The following is a 22360-nucleotide window of genomic DNA, read 5'->3' as shown; positions in this document are numbered from 1 at the left end:
TCCCGCGCATGCTCAGTCCCGACACTCTCCTCTGAGGCAACATTTGGGAGAAGCCCGCATAGCTGTCAAGTTTCAGATTTGAAAATAAGGAATCAGCACCCACACTTGTCCCGGGGACAGTCTACGGTTCTCAGGGACAGTCCACCCCTAGGCCACAAATTAATTTACACCAGGCTACACACCATCATCTTTCCCCACCCCACATTCACATGTGGGATTTGACTGGAGTAACACATGACTGGAAAGATTTGCAGTTCCACAAACATAGGTGTGCACTGCCTCGATAGAAAAATAAGTGAACAAAAGAAGGCTCACTAGGGGGGCATTACTAAAAAAAATGTCAAGTTTGTAACCAGAGGTTCAACTGAATAGAATCTGAATCACATGCACCACAAGGCCTATGCAGCCTCAACTTAAAGTGGCTCCCAGCCTGGCTTTTTACAGGCCCCAGCTGACTGCACAAGCTGGCCTTTGGAAAGGCCATACAAACAGATACCTTTAGCTTCTGCACCCCTCCTTTGCACACCTGTCAACACAACCACATAGGCATTTCCCACAACAGCTCGGCAGCACAAATCCCTTCTGCAGGCAGGCACCCGTGCGCAAGAAATGCGCTCCGCTCCCCACAGCGGACCCATGCTCCCTCGCCCTCTCGAATTTCCCCTCTGCAAGCTGCATCTGTGGATAGAACATGGCACCTAAATATTTCCATTCTGCACAACGCGCAGCATTTGCACGACCCCCTCCTGACAGCACCACAAATGGAGGGATAATTCCCACACACAGCTTGATGGGCACATGTGCAACCCCCCCACCCCACCCCCAATATATATATATATGTCAGATCTGCATCAGAGGGAATGGCACAAGCCTCTTTGTCAATTTGAGCATAGTTGTGCTCCGTGGGTGACAACGTACGGGAACAGAAAGAGATGGGCTTGGCTGGGCAGGTTTGCGATAACTCAGGCCAATATGTAGTTCCTTTTCTAGTCTATAGCCCCACAAGATTAGAATTCTGGAATACTAGGCTAATAACAATAACAATAATAATCTGCAAAAGGGTATTCCCTTGTGCATGCTCATAACTCAAAACATTTACTGGCTGAAGGAACATGTCTACAGCCATGGTACTTTTACTGGCTGAAGGAATATGTCTGCAGCCATGGTACTTTTCTCCATTTGGACACAACCCACCATGACTATGGAAAAGAAAACCTTACACCCACTCTCTAATTGTGGTGACATGAGACCAAAGGTGCAGATAATCAGCTACAAATTCAGTCTTAAAAACATTGGATCAAGCAGCAGCTGTACCACACCTGGTAAGTGCACAAACAAAACACCCAAAACTCTTGTGTTGGGAAGAAGGGGTCGGCTGCAGTGGTTTTACAGAATTTTTTAAATCTATGCTTCTCTGTGGCAAGATCTTATGATCCTGAAAGGCAGCACCAAAATCATTTAAACAAACAAAAAACTTCCATGGCACCAGATGCATGACATGTTATTCTTCATTGGCTCGTGGGAAAAGAAACTGAAAAATGGAGTCGGAGGAGTGTAAATGCTTCTTATCACATATATATTAGTAAATGCTATAAGGAAAACACTCTGAATGTGCTCAGAGGCACTCTTATTATTTCTTAGGTTCGAGGCTGAGCTGCGGCACTGAAAACAGCTCAGCAGTTTACCTTTGGCAGACTCCAGCTCAAATGAAGCCCTGCACCTACCAGTGGCGTAGCTAGCCGCTCAGGTGCCCGGTGCGGTACACGCATCCTCCTGCCACAGGCGGAGCGAGCCAAGGCAGGGTGCGCTGCGTGGAGCCTCTCCGCAACCTCCCCCTCAGCTGTAGGGCAGCTGAGGCGGTGGGCAGACACAAGCCCTTTCGCTGCTTGAAAAAGCAGTGCGGAGCTTGCAGGCTGTCCGCCCGCTGCCTCCCCCTCAGGAGGGACGCGTGGCTCAGGCATGCTCCAGGCCCCGCCTCACCTAGCTAACAGTGGCGTAGGAAGGGGGTGGTGGTGGTTGAGGGAGTTATTTTTTCAAAAAAAAAATAGCTGTGAGTCCATTCTTTATTTATTTATTTATTTATTTAAAAAACACACATTTTTGCCATTTTGTCACACCCCCCCCTCAGTGATGACACCTGGGGCGGACCGCACCCACCGCACCCTCCCCCTTCCTACGCACCTACTTGAAAGTGAGTGGTAACAAATCTTTGTATGAATTTACTTTTAAGAAGTAAATGTGCTTAGAAGCGCATTGCTCTTCTGCCTTGATGGCCTCAGTTCGTGCAGCTGCTTAATTTTTTTTCTTGACGTGCCTGAAACAGATGGAAGTTAAGAAGGTGATGCAGATGGAAATAAAAGCAGGCTCGTGAAGATGAAGATTGCCGGTTTCGATTGCCCTTTCAAATCTTTCCTTAAAACTTCCATCTTCAGCAGCAATGTTTTCCCTTAACCTCACCTCAGCTTACCCTCCGCTGCTTCATCTACATGACTTTTGTATCGATTCTGGCTTCGCACCTCTCTCTTCCTTATCTTCCTTCTGAGAATTGTTGGCCTTCTGAGATAGGACTGTTTTTCACTTATCTGGCTCTGTGTTCATAAAAAAATAACTAAAGTCTGCTAGTTACAGGTAGGTAGCCGTGTTGGTCTGCCGTAGTCGAAACAAAATAAAAAATAAAAAAAATCCTTCCAGTAAAACCTTAGAGACAAACTAAGTTTGTTACTGGTATGAGCTTTTGTGTGCATGCACACTTCTTCAGGTACTGCATGGGTAGGCAAACTAAGGCCCGGGGGCCGGATCCAGCCCAATCGCTTTCTGAATCCAGCCCACGGACGGTCTGGGAATCAGCGTGTTTTTACATGAGTAGAATGTGTCCTTTTATTTAAAATCCATCTCTGGGTTATTTTTGGGGCAAGTAAAATACCTGTTCAGTCACTAAAAAGGAGTTTGCTTCTCTGTATGAGCTCATACAGAAACATACTGCAAGCATCAGTAGCAGTATTCCATAATTATAACAACTTCTGATCTCACCTATGATCTTCTCTGGAGCATCAGGAATAACCAAACCTAAAGGCAAAATTCTGAATTTACTTCTCAATGCAATTTGCTTTGGAAATTTGAGGGGCTGCTGCTGCTTCATGCTGCTTGCTTGCTTGCTGGGGTGAAGACCAATTAAAACCAGTAGTGGTATGTTGGCACTTGATCTCAACTTCTTTAATTTACCAGTGGGGCAAGTTAAGGGACAAAAAACACAGGAATTCACAACCTTCAATTCCCCTCGCTTGACCTGTTTGTCGTATTTTTGAATTCCTCACCGGTGAAAAATGGGCAAGTCAGAGCCAGTCAGGTGCCAAACAATGCAAAGCAACCACATTGAAAAATGGTCAAGTTCGTTTATCCTTTGATCCGTAAGCAGAGGATGTTCCTGTTTAATCTGCAAGCCACAGGCTGTTGTTGTATTTTATATACAAAAAGCAGCTATCTTCCCTGAACATAAAAAGGATTCTACATACTGCTCAGCTGGTTGAAAGGTTTAGGATTACATTTGTTTTTATTAGGAAGGCTCTCTCCAAGAGAAGGCTGGTTATAAGCCAGTTCCACAGCCATCTGCTAGGTTTGCATTTCTCCAAACTTTAAAAATACTTGCTTACTTCTTTCTGAAGGAAGGTGCAATACATATACTTTAGGTCAGGTGTAGTGGACATGGTGCCATTCAGATGTTGCTGGACTACAACTCATATTATTCCTGACCACGGAGCAAGCTTGTTTTCTCCTGCTCCAGAGGATAGGACTAAAACCAATGGATTCAAGTTACAAGAAAGCAAATTCCAACTAAACACCGGGGTGAACTTTCTGGCAGTAAGAATGGGCTCCCTAGGGAGGTTGTGGGCTTTCTTTCACCGGAGGTTTTAAAGCAGCTTGGATAGCCATCCATCACGGACGCTTTATTTGAGATTCCTGAGTTGCAGGGGATTGTACTAATTGACTCTTGGAGTCCCTTCCAACTCTGCAATTCTATGACTGGCCATGTTGGTTGGGGTTGATGGGACCCAACAACATCTTAGCATATTGGTTACCCCTGGTTTATATAGAATGTACATTTTTACATCAATTGACAGCTTCACCAGAAACCTAAACCCAAGGAATTGGTTAGTTAATGTTAATCAATGTGTAAAATAATCGCCCCACCACATCCTATTGTCTCACAACTCCTTTCCAACTGTTGAAGAAGGTGAGTGAAACAGTGCTGCAGAAAGCTGCAGCTTTTGCAATCAACAGATAAAGGCAAGGAGATGTTTTCCAATTCTGGACCTAGATTACTGGATTTACTCCAGTCCATTTCAGTGGAGATTCAGCACAGAAAACCTCAATCTCTTAGTTAGATAATCCTCACAACAAAATTGATCATCCCTATGGAGATTATACACACACCCACACACACCCACACACCCATAGACTATGGGAAAGCCATACTTTGAGTTTGCTCAACCACACGGTCAATAAAAAAAATGTTTGCATAAGTAAGCATATTCTGCTATAAGCATATTCAAGTTTGTGGCCTAAGCCCTAGCCTAGAACCATCACCCAATAGCTGTGATCCTTACAGAAATGTGGACAGAAATAGGGTGAGTAAACACACTATACCTTCAAAGCATGTTTGAAGCACATTCATTCCCTCAAAGAATTCTGGGCACTGTTAAGGGTTGCTGGGAATTTTAACTCTGTGAGGGGCAAACTACAGTGCCCAGAATTCTTGGAGGGAATGAATTGTGTTTTGATCAAGCTTTAAAGGTATGGCATGTACACAGCCAAGATCTCATGATGTCAAAGGAACAAGGGGGTTCCTTGGGGGAGGTTGTGAGGACACTTGAGTTAGCCCTGGCCCCCTGCTGCCTGTGCATTTAGTGTGTGTCAGAAGGGGATCTGAACTTATACTGCTATACCCGTGTAGTGCTCTTCCATACCTGACAAGCCAAGGTCCCCCCCTCTTGTACAGGAGCTATATATGCATATTTCAGAATGCATGTAAAGCCACTTCTGGCACATGTTGAACATGCACATAGTGGGGTGTGTGTTTGTGTGCGCTAATTGTGTGGTGCTGTGTATGTGTCTGCTGGTTACTTGATTGATTAATGAAATTACTGTGTACTTTAATCCCTTCAAGCTCCCTGCTGGAATCTGAAAGAGAACCAGCAGAGCAATGTGAAAGCAATGCTGTGACTATTAATCCAATACTTGTTAATTGCATTTCTTTTTCTGTATTGCCCAGGATGGTGGTAAGAGTCGGAATGACAAGGTGCCGTTTAACATAAATCTTTTTAAAAACTGCATAGAATTGACCAACACAATGGTGAAAGAGGGTGGATAGCATTTATTTACCTCCACAGGCAATTTATTGGGTGTGGTAAGACGAGATGAGACAGGCATCACAAAACAAAACAGCGCTACTGAGATAAAGTGATTTCAAAATCTATAGTTGCCTCTAAACATTCCCAACATTCAGGGTGGTCATGCTGGGCATGTGGATTTTACATACGGTATTAGAGAGAGGGTTGTAAGCTACACAGATTCCAGACATTTTCCTGTCTCTTGCCTCTGACTCACCATGCCATTAACAATGGATGTATCAGTTTGACTTTCTGCTTCAGGTGCAAAAACTACCTAAGGGTTGATCCACATTTCACAGTAGCAAGAATATTTGCCGCTTCTTTTACACAACTGTTCCCTGCAGGGCAAAGAGGAATGAGATGTGTATCTCAAAACATGCAGCAAACTCATCCCAGAGGCTGGCAGTCAGTTGCAGGGAATATGGTTACGAATGCAGCCACACATCTTCTGTACATCTCTTGGAGAATTTTTTTTAATGAATATTTTTATTGAACAAATTTAACAAAACAAATTATCAATCAATAAAACCCATTACACCCCCCCTTTATTCCCTCCCATTCCTCCCTCTCCCACCCTCCATAGACTTCCCTCAGCTCCCCTCTCTGGTTTGTTTATACATATTATTCTCTGCATGTTGTGAATTTGTACAAATCATTGCTTTATCTTATCATATGTTCTACTAATAAGTTTGTGGATGTTTATTCAAAACCTGCCAAGGAGTCCAGGTCCTTCTGTTGTCTTTTTAAATAGTTTGTAAAAAGTTCCCATTCTTCCTTGGAGTCACGGTTGTCCTTCTCACGTAACTTATATGTTAACTTCGCCATCTCTGCATAGCTCCTCAGTTTTTCTTGCCATTGTTCTTTCGTTGGGATTTTCTCATTCTTCCATCCTTGTGCTAACAAGACTCTTGCTGTCTCTTGGAGAATTTCTTGAGCAATCAATTTATAGTTTTTAATAACGATAGTAATGTAAATTAGCCCTAAACCTGGCAAAGTTGGCTCATGTCAGTGCTTCAAAATGGACATATTCTATACCGGCAAAACTCCCATTTCTTCTTCTTCTTCTTCTTTTATGTGTTCAGATTATTGTAACGTGGGGTTAGTAATTTCAGTAAGTGATTTCAGCTCTGACATAGCAGGCAGGAGACAGCTTCTTCATGTAACGCTCTTTATTCAGGCAAACTAGACTGGGGAACTGAGGAGAGGGAGATACATTTATAGGGACAGTAGAGGATACATTTTGGAGGAAACAATCTCAAGCAATCACAAAGCTGCCTTTTGGAGGGAACCAATAAGACTGAGGATCCAAATGCAGCAACTTGAATGAACCAATAGTAGCTGTTCCTTCTGGAACAGGAAGGCAGCTACTTTTCCCTAATGTGAATACAGACAATAGTAATACAGATATGATAACCCTTGAATCAATACACAATACAGATGACAACTTAGAACAGTACCATGTCCCCAGTTCAATTTTTGCCTCAGCTGTGAACATGCTATTACCGGATGTTGATTTTGGAATGTCACTGGCTCAGCCTCCAGGCAGCAATATGAAAATAATACAGCTAACCTACCTCACAGGGCATTATGGAGATAATGTGTCTGATGCACTGTAGAGATTCCAGAACACTACACATGCACATTCTCCACCCGCCACTCTCTCTCACACACATCATTACTAGTATTTCCCAAGTATAAAATGCAGAAAAATCTGGAAAACCAAATGTGCCTGTTGCAAATACGTAACACAGGGGAGGCATGCATGGCTTACATATATATATATTAAATTAAGAGAACGATATTATTTAGAAGACAGTGTTTGTATGTGCCATAGCTTCTCAAGCCAAAACAAATCTAAAATTGAAAATTTGCCGCTTGACTTCCTGAATTAAAGTCAGTGCTTTTCCCCCTTAAAAAAATGTTTAGGGGTACTCTCATTTTCCTACTCATATTGAAATACTGCCCCTCCAAAATGTTTAGGGGTATGCGTCCCCCTGCGTCCCCCCAGAAAAAAGCACTGGTGCTAGTAACCCTCTAGGAGGGTAGTGTTGTGACTCTGGTGACAGCTTTCGGGCACTGCTTTTAGCTTCAATTATAAATTCCTAGCAGCAGCCTGCCGCATGACTTTCCCTCCATAAACCATTTTTATTGAAGTTCTTGCTCATGCATCCTCTGTGTGGCCTCCTCTTCACGATACATCTCAGTTAGCAATGGACTTAACTCATTAAATTGGGATTAGGAAGGTTTGATGTTAAATGTCAGCAAAGGGTCTTCAGGTCTGCCTGAGCAGATGGAGAACCAGGGTAATAAGCCAACGGGTAGGGCTCAGGAATTTTCAAGTTGTTTGTTTTCAAAGTACATTCCTGGAACAAAATCAGATTTCCAGAATGCTCTCATTCTGCAAACAAGGGTTGTAATTTTTCTTTCTTTTATTTTCTGTTGAAAACAGAGTTTTGTCTTCCAAACTGTGGAAATGTAGAAACAATTAAATATAAATGTAAATGTAATAATATATTATTTATGATATAAACAGAAATACAATACATCTCACCATAGTTGAGAAACCTATGACCAGGTGAGCTGCATGCTTGGTCATTCTGCTCTCCAGGTGCTTATCATTATCTAATTTTATTAGAGTTTATAAAGAGAGATATAAAACATAATACTATATATCTATATCTATATCCCCAATATTAATCTAAATAAAATAAAAACAGAGGGAAAAAGGAAAAGGTAGGGAGGAGAAAGGAAAAGAAGAGAAAATGAGAGAAAATGATAAGAAAGAGATAGAAAACAAAAGAGAGAATAGAAAAAGATAAAACACATAAGTTAAAGACATTCTGATTCTTTATCTGTCCGCTATATATAAACAATAGTCACTTAATCCACCCCAACAAAACCACTTTATATAAACATTGTCTTCAGTCCCCAAATCCATATCTCATTGTTTCATTTTCTTTTTCACGCAAAAGTGCTTATTGCTAATGGGCAACTTTGAGGCCTCTTCTGCTCTCCTCTCTTTACCTTCAAACCATACTTGGACCAATGCAGCCTTTCAAATAGAGGAAGTCCTTCAAAGAGACCATAAATAATACTGTAAAGTGGGACAAATAATCACAGAGCTAATAAAGACATTTACCAGAGATTTTATCTACTGGCTTGATGGAGCATTGGTTCAATTATTTATTCATTTCTTATTGAATTTATAAATCACCTCCACAAAAAAGCAACTAGGCAATTTTCACATTAAAATTAAGGGTGAGGCAGATCCATACATGCAAATTCAGTGCTTGTAAACCCAAAGCCTTATCTAGTAAGGGCAGTAAGATACTCCACTTCATGATCTCTCCTTGTATCAGTTTGCAACCTAGCAAGTGGAATCCATGTTGAAACAGGATGCATAGATGTCCCGTCCCATATGTACCAAAGTCTGCTGCAAGGGTGTGTGTGTGTGAAATTGTCTGCATCCATACATGGCTTCAGTAATTCACATGCAGCCCTGAATAAATTGATAAGCATCTGTTGGGAGGTGAGAAGATGATAGACCAAACTAGTCATGGCATGCAGGTTACAACTCTAGATGCTCTTACCTAGGAATAAACTTTATTGAACTCAGTGATACTTACAAGAAGTGATAAGTAAGTGATACTTACAAGAAGGCTTGTTTAGGATTGCACATAGCAAAAGCAACATCAGGACACTGCAGTATTGAATAGAGGACTAGTAGGAAAGTTCTTTCTCCTCCAGCTGTCTTTTTGCACACTCAAAAGTTGTCCCTGAGCTGTTTTCCCTCCCCCAGTAAGAGGTGTCTGCATTGTGTTCCCCAAGGGCATTTTGCCCTTTCTGGAGACTGGATCTTGTGAGTATGTGTGGGGTGACTGTATGTATCTGGGCTAGTTTTGTATATCCACAGATTTCAGAAACAAGACATAGCTTGTCTTTCCAGTAACATTTATGTAAACTTTGACAACAAAATACTTGCTAGAGGCAACCCTCTTTTGAAGAAAGGTGCCATAGAAACTCCACCCAACCTGCAGATAGTAGCCGTGGTTTCTGTACATAAAGCGGCATGTTTCTTGGATGCAGTGCCTTTTCTTTCTTTCAAGGGGTACTCAAGGGTACGCAGTACCGGCACCTCTTTATGTTGTTGTTAAAAAGTGTGCCGCTTACTGTAACAACTTCATGGTGAGTACTGGCACCTATTTTTCTGGGGGGGGGGGAGCACTGCTTGGACGCATTGAGTTTTGTTAACACAATAGAGGGCATGATGAACAAGATACAGGAGAAAAGACAGCAGCAGCTGAAACTATTAGTCTCGGTGGCCATATGATAATGTAAGAGAGCCTGCTAGATCACGCCAAAGACTTATCTAGTCCAGCATCCTTTCTTCATAGTGGCCAAACAGATGCCTATGGGAAGCCTGTAAGCTGCACACGAACGCAACAGCACTCTTCCCACCAGCAATTCCCATCAACTGGTAGTTTTGCACCCCTGGGTTCAGAGACATTATGCCACTGGATACCAGTTGTTGGGAAACAGCAGAAAAATGTGTTGAATTAATGGCCTGCGTGTAGGCTTCCTAGAGGAATCCAGCTAGTATCTTACAGCTTATGCATATCTTCTTAAAAGTAAGCCCCTGGGATTTATTTCCCAGTAAGCAAAGACGGCAGCCTTGCACAATAATACATTTTAAACTAGATAGGTCCTCAGATTTATTATTGTTCAGCTGGGTGTAGCCCATCAGGCATGTGTTTGAACCCGGCTTCCAGGTGCTTGACTGACCTTGTTTGTTTGTTTGTTTAGAAGTTCTAGGTGGGCAGCCAAAAAGAAAGAAAGAAAAAAAGAGGTTTATCAGAGTCTTCACTGACATAGCCAGTATATCTAGCACACTTGTAAAACATTTAAATTGGATGTCATCTGAGAGTCAGATAATACCCATGCCAGGAAAAATTCTTGCATTCAGAAAGCATTTGGGGTGATAGCATAGCATAAGTAGGTTTTTCACTAACACAGAGCACACAGCCAGCCCAGTTCATGTGCTTGTTGTGGAAAGCACATATTAACCCTACTTAGTTGTTTGCCCACTCATGGTAAAGGCGCAAGATCTCTGCCAGTAAATATACTGGCAAGGCTAGTTCATCCCTGCTCCCCCACTTTTATTTGCCCAATCCATTTGCAGGGATTAACAGAACTAGTTTCTCTGCTTCACTTCCACTTTTCTCAGTGACTGGGCTGGCGACTCTTTTCATCACCACCTTGGTGCTGCTGTAGGCAAATCTTCATATAAGCACCCACCCGAAGATGACTGTTCTAGCTTTCTTCCAATCCTAACCTCTCTGTGTTCCTAGCACATAGGTTCAAATCTAGCTGTGAGCCTTGAACTACTCCCCAGTCTTTGAAGTTTCTTGGCCGGACTGTGCAGTAAGCCTGATTACAGCCCCTCCCATGTTTCCGAGTCTTTACAAAAATGCTCCTCATTGCCTGTCTCTCCTTTGAGAGCTCTGAATGTTCACTTGTATCCATCAGTAATATGAATAATTTGCTTCCTGTGCAGAAAAAAAAACACCCCAGACAATGGAGAGAAGGCAGAATTAAGCCATGGCTTCCTGCAGGCTCATTGTCTTTTGGATCCTGTAATTCAGGTGCAAGCTGTGTGTGCTCATTTATTTGTTGAGCACCTATGGGGAATGGAATGAAAATCTATCTCTGTCAACTTCTTATCAAAGAATGCTTGTCATAACAATCATTTGCTTGGCCTTTGGAATCCCTGCACATCTTGGCCAAGCTATTTCAGGCTGGGTGAAGCCCAGAAAAGGCAAAACATATCCAGCACACTGCAGTCTTGTTTGTTCCCATTCTAAACTTTATGGACCCAGCCTGTGCTGGAGTAAATCTGAGCAGGCTTGTTAACTTTGGTTGAGCTACAGTGATTTATATCAGTTGAGAATTTACAGGCTTTAAAAATAGATGGAGGGAGACAGTGCGACGTGATGAATTCAGTATTAATTTGTAAATGTTTGCACATCATTCAAATCGTGCCTCACTGGGGTATATGAAAAAAATGCCAGCAAGATGCCTACATCACAGGTTATTCAACACAATTATAGCAAGTCTCTTAAAGGCCTGACTAAGACCTTACCTAAAAAGTATAACTCTTTGATTGTCGGTGGCTTGACAATCATAAAGCACAAGCTGATGTCAATAGGTCACCTTGCCATGGAGCGATACCCTAGGTCTCTGCCCAAGTTGCTTGGCAACTGGCTTCAGTCCCCTGTGCATCACAAAGCTTATGAGCTGGTATTATGCAAATGCATATCACATCAAGGTTAGTTTAACTGGGATGCTGAACAGGTCTTGTAAATGTGGAGGAAGAAGTCGCTGACAAGTGAAGGCATGTTGCATTGCTCCATTGCAGAATTTGGTAGACATACAATCATTAATTTTATTTATTGATTGTAGTAATACCCCACTGTGTCTCCTGTTAGCCTTAGGTGCCTAAAAACCCTCCAACATAAATATAATAAAGCAATAATTAAAATTACAACCAATCAATATCAACTTTTAAAAACACAGCCACGAAAACAATAAACTCTGTTGAGATCTACAGTTAACCACCAAATGCCTGGCACAATAAAAATATCTTTAAGCGATGCTGAAACATCAGCAGTGTTTGAGTGAACTAAGGTCAGGTGGGAGGGAGTTCCATAGGAAGATGCTTTCTTGTACCATTGCCTCACAGGCCTTGCTCATTGGTGACACTAGGAGCACCCACAAACCTCAAAAGGAAAGGTGGGGAGATATTGGGTAGAGTACTTGGGTCCCAGATTGTGTAGGGTCTTGTACCTTGAATTAGGCATTGTGGCTAACAGGAAGTCAGTGCACAGTACTAAACACATTAATATAACATTTTCTTGCTGCCTTGTGTAACTGCAAAGTGCAATGCAAATATCTACATTTCCCCTCAAACAGTAGGTTGTTTTTGGACTGATTCATCTCTCCTTTCCCACCCACAAGACATATCAATCTGTCCTTCCTAAAAACCACGAGTCAATAATATTTAGATACCCAAACCAATTTCAGGACAACTTGTTACTGACCTAGAGAATAGCTAGTGATTAAGGAACATATTGGGATGTATGAAAGTCACCAATACAAAGGTAAAAAGTAAAGGACCCCTGACAGTTAAGTCCAGTCGCAGATGACTCTGAGGTTGTGGTGCTCATCTCACTTTACTGGCCAAGGGAGCTGACGTTTGTCCGCAGACAGTTTTTCTGAGTCATGTGGCCAGCATGACTAAGCCGCCGCTCCTGGTGAACCAGAGTACCGCACGGAAACACCGTTTACCTTCACACAGGAGTGGTACCTATTTATCTACTTGCACTTTGACGTGCTTTCGAACTGCAAGGTGGGCAGGAGCAGGGACCAAGCAACGGGAGCTCACCCTTTGTGGGGATTCGAACCGCCGACCTTCCAATCGGCAAGCCCAAGGCTCAGTGGCTTAGACCACAGTACCACCTGCGTCCCCTAATACAAAGGTACACAGTTTTGAAATTGGAATTTTAGTATGGCACCTTGTTGGGCTTTTTAGCCCTGAGATATAGCCAGTGCTATTCTTCTAGAAAAAGAAGTGCCAGAACTCACATGAAGGGGGGAAAAAAGCCCTGGGTGTAGCATAGGTAATATACTTTCTTGCAAGGCTTTCAGAAAACACAACTGGGTTGGACGTTCTAAATATAAGAATCCTCTGAAGCAAGCCAGAACACCCTGTAAACATACATTCTTGTTTATTCAGCCAGTTTTGTTAGTTTTACATTCTGCTAACAATAGAAAATCTTGACAAATCCACTCATCAGAGGATGGTTTCAGCAGCTGTCAGGTCATAATTGGTCTTTGTGTTTCAGCTAATCAGAAACTCAGTTTAAGAAACCCATCTAAACTAATAGACCAACCCTAAAGGTGCAACTACAAAGACAGTCTTCCTGATCAGATATGTTATTTCAATGAAGCTGCTCGCCACAAACACAATGGCACTGGTGCACCATTCATTTATGGTTCCCCATTGAGTTGTCTGTGCAGAAAGCTGGAAAGCTCCTTTGCTAACTCTACTGTACTCAGATATATTCATACGGGGTGAGATGGTAGGTACATGGATGGAGACCAGGGTGGGAAAGAGTTCAAAATCAACAGGGATCAAAACACAAAGCATTTTACATCATTTGAAATTAAAACTTCTGGTTCTTAGAATACCTATTATGCTGACCCTTCTTTGTAATCGTAAGAACTGGTGCCAGAATTCGCTTTCCCTCCATAATCCCTGTGGACCCCATCCCCCCCTTTGAGACATGTCTTTTAGATGGTAGGCTTGAGAGTAGCGACTGTTGTATTTTTTTATTAGTCTGTAAGTCCTTCTGGGAGCCCCAGAAGGACTTTTTCATTTGAAAAGCAGGGTAAAAATGTTTTTAAACATCACCATCATCTTATTTCAATTCCTGTTCTTTTGATGATGAATTCTTTGCTAGTGAGTTGGCTTTTGAAATTCTTTATACCCTTTGAAACATCAAGCTCTTCTCTGTCCCCTGGCAGATATCTGGTGCTGGTCTCTGCTTAAGTGAAAGAAGCAGAGTTGCTTCATGCTGGGGCATCTGTAATACCTTTGGTACAGATATGTGTGTCTTGGAAAGTACACTGCACAACACGTTGATAGGAAAGAAATGCTAACTCCTTCCATACTCTGGACGGCACAAACAAGTCTTGAGAAAATTGCTGTTGTCTCTCTCTTTTTTTTAAATCAGCCCCTATAGGAATAAAATGCAAATCTTTCCTTAACCACACGTTGTGCTGCTAAAGGCATATTCACTAAGAACAAGTTTGTTCAGTGTGCAGTAGTGCTGCTTGATAACAGTTCTCAGTGCTTTGCGTAGCAAAATTAACCACTATGCTATAGCTTTGGATCCCAGTGAAATTGGCAGAATTCTCAAAGAGCTCTTTGGACTGAAAAGTGTGCTAATGCTGTTAGCTCTTTTTAAAGGTTTCCCACAGCTCAAAATATATTTATAGAGGCTGTAGATGGTAGAAGATCAACTGTCACGGACATTTGCCCCTATCCCTGTTGCAAAATAAAATAAAATTATTAATAGGCAGTACAGCATGGCAGTTAGAATTCCCTTGCTCGGGATCTGTTACAAAGGAGAAAGAGCCCTCTGTGTGTTTACATTTGCGTAAAAGGCATTTGTGTGTGATGGGAGAAGATATATGTCCTTATATTCTGCTTGATTAGAACATAGGAAGCCATCCAGAGAGACATGGGACTGAGCAAGATGTGTAGACCAGTTCCAGCCTATCTACTTATTCTAAAGGGTGGGCCCATTATACTTAGTTATTATTGTCTTGGGGTCTCAGTATTTAACATTTTACATCTGTAAGGTTAACAGAAAACAACAAACATATTAAAAAAACACATCTGTCTGTCTGTCTGTCTACCTACCTACACACACAGAGAGAACAAGCTGCAGAATTCCTTAGAATTTTTTTGTCCATCAAATGTTTGTTTGGCCCACTTCTTGAACGGAGTGCTTACCTCTGAATGTTGGCCTGCAAAAAGCCACAATGTGATAAAATGGGTTGGTTGCCCCATATCATCTGTGTGGGCCTCCCTTCTCCTTGATTTACATCAGACTGATTTAGTTCTATAATTTACAGACCACCCTTCATCAAGTCAGAGTGATGCCACTGCAGTTTCAAAACAACGCATAAAATACATAACAATAACTAAAACAATTAACTGAGCATCTTTAGCTGTTGGGCTGCTTTATGCTGTGTACAAGTTATATATTTATTTGAGTACCATACTAACAAAACATTTCAAGTGATTTTCAATGAAACCCATTGGTACAATTATACATTTATATTTTATACAATTAAAAGCTACCATTGCCTGAATTTTATTCAACTCACGTGGAATAAAAGTATCTTAAATAAAATAACAGACATGACAATCACGTTGACACATGATTCCAAAGGCAGCCACCTTATACAAACTTCCATATAACCAGCTGCATTTTTCACAATTCTATTTCCTGGGGGTAGGACGCTGATTCATAAATCACAGTGGGAGGCTTATGCCCATCAACAGTTTTTGTTTTTTTGTTTTTTTGGTAGTGGTAAGTTCTGCTATGGCAGATCATCCACCTCTCCAAATTTCCCCAACAGTGAAATGCTCCATTTTCATATTCTTGAACATGGCTATACAGTGGTACCTCGGGTTACAGACACTTCAGGTTACAGACGCTTCAGGTTACAGACTCCACTAACCCAGAAATAGTACCTCGGGTTAAGAACTTTGCTTCAGGATGAGAACTTATCAAACCTTTATTAGGCATTTACATATAAAATCGCAAGATCAAGAATCACGTACAAAAACTTTAAAATATATATACTCAAAGAAACAACATTTAAACTCATAGGCTGATTGTATGTGTGTGTTAATAAAATCTAGAATTTCCTCCTGTTAAAGTGCTCCTTGAAGCACTGCTGCCAAAAACTCGGCTACCCCCGCAGTCACCCCTTGGTCAATGTCAGAGAGACAGAATCCAACACTTCCACCATGCTGCGGATGAGAACAGAAATTGCGTGGCAGTGGCAGCGGGAGGCCCCATTAGCTAAAGTGGTACCTCAGGTTAAGAACAGTTTCAGGGTAAGAACAGACCTCCAGAACAAATTAAGTTCTTAACCCGAGGTACCACTGTACAGCAGGGGTTGGGGAGCCCTTTTTTCAGACCAAAGACCTCATTCCCTTCTGTACAACCCCTTGGGGCCAGATTCCTGTGGTTAATGGGTTCAGAGGCAAAAGTGGGCTATGTTATGAAAGTGAGTATTACCTTTGTACAGTATACTAGTTTCTACACAAACTCATCCACCCTCCCATCTTCCATCCAGGAAAGCAAAAAAAGCATTATCAGAGTTTAAGGACACATTCCAGCCAGGCAAAAATACTTGAGTAAAGTGCAAAGCAGGGCTCATGGGGAGATTGCCCTGGGGAAAGTAGGTGTGATTTGGGGAGTGTCCCAAGCAGCAGACAGACAAGGCTTGGAGACCCCAGGCCTGAGGTTCTCTACACACAGAGGACTGAGTTAAACATAGAGAACTGAGTTAAACTTGAGGAACATTGCAAAGCAACATCTTGCCAAGGCATAGCTGGCAAATCACAAGCTGCTGGTTAATACACTGGTGCTTTATGATGTCATTGCCACCATGGAAACGACATTGTCCACACATGAGTATTCACTAGGGGCCTGCAGAAAAGCACAGAAAGCTGAGAGAGGAGACAACATCTTGAGTCTGTCAAGGTCATCGGAACAGCTCCAGCAATCAGAACAGCAAAATGTATAGCCACGGAAAGGAAAAGGGAAGCCGACAGACAGAGCCTCATCCCTCTGGAAGCAAATGTCTAGAAAAGCTAATTTCAATGGATGAGTGTGCAAAACACATTATTGATAGTGCATTAACGAAGATACAGAAGCAGCTATTGGACAAAAGCAAGCAAAGTGGAGCTCCTAAGCCAAGTATTTCTTCATTTGGCTTCAATCGCCCCGATACTACCGGCAGTTTTGAGAGGGGAACGGGAACAGGAAACATAGGCTCCAAGTTCCCGAACCTTAGCCCTTCGAGACGAGGGGGGAGGCAGGAACCTCAACACCAACCTCAACACCAAGAACCTAGAAAGGAAGATCTTACAAGTATCCTCTCGTCAACCATCCAGAAGGTGATGCGTGAAGCTGTTTCCAATGCAGAAGACAATTCCAGCAACACAAACAGGGGCCACCGGCAGGCCCCTCCTCCAGAAAGCAGGCCCCAGAGGATAAAGGCCATTGCAAAACAAAATGCGAATCCATGGGAGATGTATGGCAACATGGACCCTATGGAGATGCTGGATATTGACCAATTGGTGAAGTCTATGACCAAGTTGTGTCTCTTAGAGACTGGGGGCAATGGCTCCAACTTAGCCAGTGGCGACACATCACATAAGCAATACAGTGGTTCATCTCAACATTTAGGAGTGCCAAGGAGAGCTTCCCTAGTAAGAGCTAATATGAGGCAAATGGGCCCAAATGGGGTGATCGTGACTAACCAGAATGGTGAAAGCGATTCACTGAACAAAGAGCTCCAGGCTGTCCTCCAGTGGATGGTGGCTTCTCACTTCAACGTGCCCAACCTGACATTCTTAAATGACAGAGAAGGAGAGCTGGCTGATCTTCCACGGCTGGCTCAGAAGGCCACTAAGAAGGGCTACAGCGTGGGAGATATCCTTCAGAGAGTAATGAGGTACCTCGAAAGAGCGCAGATGGAGGAAGCGATGGGGAAAAGGCCTCAGTGTGGATTGATCCGCTGGCTTCTTGCCAACTTATAAGAGCCACCTCTTCCCTCTCATATTAATTCGTCCCAGCAACAGGCACCCACAATCATACTTTGCGAATGCACCCGATATGTATGTACCACCACAGCACGACTGCAAGCAATGACGCACCAAATTCATGTGATCATTCTACATGATAGCTGGGCAAGATCGTCAATAAAAGACATTTTATTAAAGTGAGAATTTGGGAGAGAGAGTCCATTTTGTTGTCAGTTTAACTGAGGCTTACAAAAATGTAGAGACCCTGGTAGTCAATGTCTGTGCAGTTGTGCATGATTTTGTTAGAAGGGTTCATGGTCTCTATTGCAGGGCTGAAGAGGGGTAACCTGGGGTGTGGGGCAAAACATCACCCTGGGGTCCTCCTCATGCCCCCCTGGCTGCCATTAGGTAACATGGAACATTGGCACAATAACTATACAGTTTAGTACACAGTATTTGATTATTATAAATTTATTAATAACCACAAATGCCAATTCACTATATAGACAAATGGTTTGTCTATCTAGTGACCTGGCACTCGTGGTTGTTAATTCCTTTTATCTACTTTATCTAACCAACTTTACTGAAATGCAAAAAGGAATATTGTACAACCTTAGGAAATTACAAATAACCATATTATTTATAAACGGTATGCTCACTAAAATGAAGAGCAGAAATGATCGAACATTCTCACAATTCAAACAAAATGTTGCTTTAATACAGCATTTAAAGAATCATCTGATACTTAAACAGTTGGCCAACTTGAATGGCTCCTTCCTTGCTTTCATTTTCCATGAGCCTATTGAAAATGTCAAAAGAGATTTGCCTAGCAAGCTCACTTTTGGCCGAGAGCATAATAAGGTGGTTAAGTCTTTCTTTCCCTGTAGTAGAACTTAGGTTATGTCTTATCACTTCAGTGGGAAAACACTGGCCTGTTGGTTGGATATTCAGCTGGTGGCTGAATATCACTCATGCCCTGGCTCACCCAATCTTACCTTTGGTAATTACTGGCTGGGGGGGGGGGAGAGATCATGGGGGGGCACTGCTTGAAGGAGCCTAAGAGCATGTGCTGCTCTTCTCCTGGCCTTTCTCTTATTTATTACGTTTATACACCACCATTTTCTTCCAAGAAGCTCAATGTGGTTTACATGGTTCTCCCCCTCCCCATTTCATCCTCACAACAACCCTGTGAGGCAGGTTAGGCTAAGAGATGGTCACCCAGTGAGCTTCATGGCTGGGTGAGGAGGATTCAAACCCTGGCTGCCTAGGTCATAGTCCAACACACACTAACCATTATGTCACACTTTGCCTTGGAGCTCCAACCATCTGGCAGGCACACAGGCAGCAAAAGCCAAGTTGCACTTGCCATTTCTTCTCGGCTCCTGGATGGAGGACAATGGGGGAAGTTCTCCTTTTTGTGTCGACTCTGTCTCAAAGATGCAGCGTGAGATCAGGGATAAGACCCCGTGTCTTGGGGCTGGGCCATGCCCATGTAAGAGAGAGAAAAAAGTTCTGATCACATTTGACTCTGGCTCCACCCATCATTAGTTCCATCCTGGCTTGGAATTTTCCTGGGATTTAGCAGACCCACACAGAAAAAAAAGCTGCCCAGCAAATTCTTGACCAGTTTCAGTTTAATAAAGGTACACTCACTCATCTAATACAACCAACATGAGGATGCAACTGAGCATTCTTGGGGTAATGTCATTTGCCAAAATAGATTTTCCAGAACTTTCATGTAAATTGGTTCAAGGTGCTTTTTTATGTGCCACAGTTTTGAGTCTTTTTTCATTTTAAGAAGAAAGCCCAAGCTGCTTGACACAATACTCCATTAGCCAGACGCTCATCTAAGTATGATACGCTAACTGAGCATAGGTCACAATGCTTCCTTCATCTGCATCAGATGACTGTTAAGGGCCCCTAGCCTTCTGGGACCCTGAGGCACTCCAGTTGTCTCTCTCTCTGCACCCATGACTTACTGCCATGTCATGTACTGCTGTGTAATGAGCAAGGAAGCAAGGTGGACATGTTTCCACAGGACTAGTGCAGTGCCTCTAGCAATCCACAAAGGCCAATGAGGTGACTAGTTTATGTTGGTCGTCCTCTGCTAGCCATACCTGTATACTATATGGACTAGGCCTGCCCCATCAGTGATGTTGAGGAGCACGACTTATAAGCCACATACAGAGTTTTGCTAGATGTGCATGTCAATGGAAGGTTCTGAGTGCTCTTAGTTCAGCATTCTAGAATGTTGGAACCAATAACACCCAGAACCTTCAATTGGCATGCAGATCAAGCAAACTCTGCATGCAAGGATTTAATCTATGTTCTTAGTAGAGGTTGTGAAGAATTTGGGGGCATCCCTCATTGGACTCTGAGGTAGAGTGGAAGAAGGAAATGGACATGTAGGGAATTAGAAGGAAGAGGCATATATAGAAACACCAGAGTTTTCTCACTGGATTTCTCAGCTTTTAATAAATTTGCATGATTTCTCGTTCTGTTTCACAACAATGAGGTCTCAGTCTAGTGTGCACTTACAAGTAAATTTAATGCAGAGGTTCCATGAGATTTGCATGACAGGAAACCCACCAGATGTTGCACTATGAAGATAATTGAATACTGTCACAGCTTGAGATCCTCTACTAATGTCAGAAGTATGATTCTATCATTTATTCAGAGCACATTCGTACATATCAGATAATTTAAGTTTGAATCATGGATAACTTAGTGTGTGTGTGTGTGTGTGTGTTTGTGTGTCCAATTCTGGCCACTACAATTTAAGAAGGATATTGACAAGCCAGAATGTATGCAGAGGAGGGTGATGAGGATGACCAAAGGTCTGGAAACCAAGATTTATGAGGAACAGTTGAGGGAATTGGGTATGTTTAGCCTGGTAAAGACCGAGATGAGATAGGATAGCCATCTTCAAATATCTAAAGGGCTTTCACATGGAAGATGGAACATGCTTGTTTTCTCCTGATTCAGAGGCTAGGACCCAAACCAATGGATTCAAGTTGCAAGAAAGGAGATTCCCACTAAACATCAAGAAGAACTTTCTGACAGTAAGAGCTGTTCAACAGTGGAACAGACTCTCACAAGAGGTGGTGGACTCTCCTTCCCTGGAGGCTTTTAAGCAGAGGCTGGACGGCCACCTGCCATGTATGATCTAGTTGAGATTCCCACATTGCAGGGGACTGGTGTTGTCAGCCCCCTCAATATTCCTTAGCAGGGGGTTCAACAACCCCAATATTGAGGGGGAAGAGGAGGCCAAACCGCCGAGCACAGTGCAGCATCAAAGGCAGGCTGCTGTTGAAAACAGCAAGTTTCCAAAACTGAATAGGAAGTACTTCCCTTTCTGTGCCCTGCCACTTTGGCCACTACTGCACCTAATGAGAAGCCACACAGGAACTGTGGCTTCAATGTGGACAGTTCCTAGAACCCTCCTGGATACCATAGTAGATTCTGGATCACCCCTTCAATTCTTGTGGAGAGCAGGATGAGAGGTTCCCCTGCCACTTTGGACAAAATCAGCACCAGCAGCTAAAGGTTCCTAACGGCCCTGGTTCAGCTTAATCCAGTCTTTTGCCTCTATTTGCTTTGTGTATCCAGCTTCTGCTTCTGCCTTATCTACTCTTGCTAATCATCATCATCCCTGTGGCTGAAAATCCTTCAGTTACTTAGTGGCAAGAGAAATGTACTCTCCACGTCCTCAGAGGGAGCCTCCAATTTACGAATATTTCCTGTGTTCCTGAGTTCTGTAATAGTTTCCATGGCTTAACTCTGGGAAGCCACGGAAAAAGCTAACAATGGACGTCACATACTGAATAATGCCCTTAGAACCATGCCCACAGACTTCCTTTGATAAGCGTATGAGGTATTTGAAGCAACAGTGTGGTAAATAAATTCTTCTGACCCTTTCTCCATTAGTACGTTAATGTTTCAGATTTGGCAGAACAGGAAGCTTTTTTCTCCCTCAGTGTGGTGATTCCGGTACATGTACTAGGAACATAACATTTGAAATACAGCCTCATTAAATCAAAAGTGTTATATCTTCTTTTATATTCCTGCTGGGTAATTAAGTATTATGTCACCATTTGGCTACTTTTTTATTTTTTCCATAAAACAAGAAATGGCAAATGAAGATGGATTACAGTTTTCACCATTATTCAGATTAATAATGTTTTTACTCAAATCCCATCTGGTGTCATTTTGAAAAATTCAGTATTCATTTTTAGGATTCCGTGCCTGCTGAGAATGCTCAGTTATGAGTGGGGAAGAGCTAAACTCAGTTGTAGAGCATCTGCTTGGCATGCAGAAGGTTCAGTCTCTGGCATCTCCAGGTAGGGATAAGAATGCCACTAGTCGGAAACCCTGGAGAGCCACAGCCAATTGGTGTAGACAGTGCTGTACAGGCAACAACTGATTGATGCGTGACTACACACATGCACATCGTAGTGACCCGGATGTGGCTGGAAAAGGGGGCGGAATGGGAGGCGGAATGGAGCGGAATGGGGTGGGGTGAGCTTATGCATACACCACCAATGCATAATGGGATCAGGAATCTAAGCCCCATACAAATTGG

At 42.7% G+C, this 22360-nt stretch overlaps 1 protein-coding gene across 1 annotated transcript; it reads left to right on the top strand.

The window, feature by feature from the left end:
• The first annotated feature begins 16663 nt into the window (after nt 1–16663).
• LOC117054463 (A-kinase anchor protein 4-like) lies at nt 16664–17982 on the top strand. Its single transcript, XM_033163327.1, has one exon. It carries the CDS (start codon nt 16768–16770, stop codon nt 17791–17793), a length of 1026 nt encoding a protein of 341 aa, XP_033019218.1. The 5' UTR covers nt 16664–16767; the 3' UTR covers nt 17794–17982.
• Nucleotides 17983–22360: the final 4378 nt, after the last annotated feature.

The sequence above is a fragment of the Lacerta agilis genome, chromosome 10, assembly GCF_009819535.1.
Source record: "Lacerta agilis isolate rLacAgi1 chromosome 10, rLacAgi1.pri, whole genome shotgun sequence".
Lineage (NCBI taxonomy): Eukaryota > Metazoa > Chordata > Lepidosauria > Squamata > Lacertidae > Lacerta > Lacerta agilis.
The sequence above is the reverse complement of the archived record's forward strand: the minus strand, read 5'-3'. Positions and strand labels throughout refer to the sequence as shown.

What these genes read in the sequence shown, in the direction of transcription:
- LOC117054463 (XM_033163327.1), top strand. Translation starts at nt 16,768, where the DNA reads ATGTATAGCCACGGAAAGGAAAAGGGAAGCCGACAGACAGAGCCTCAT.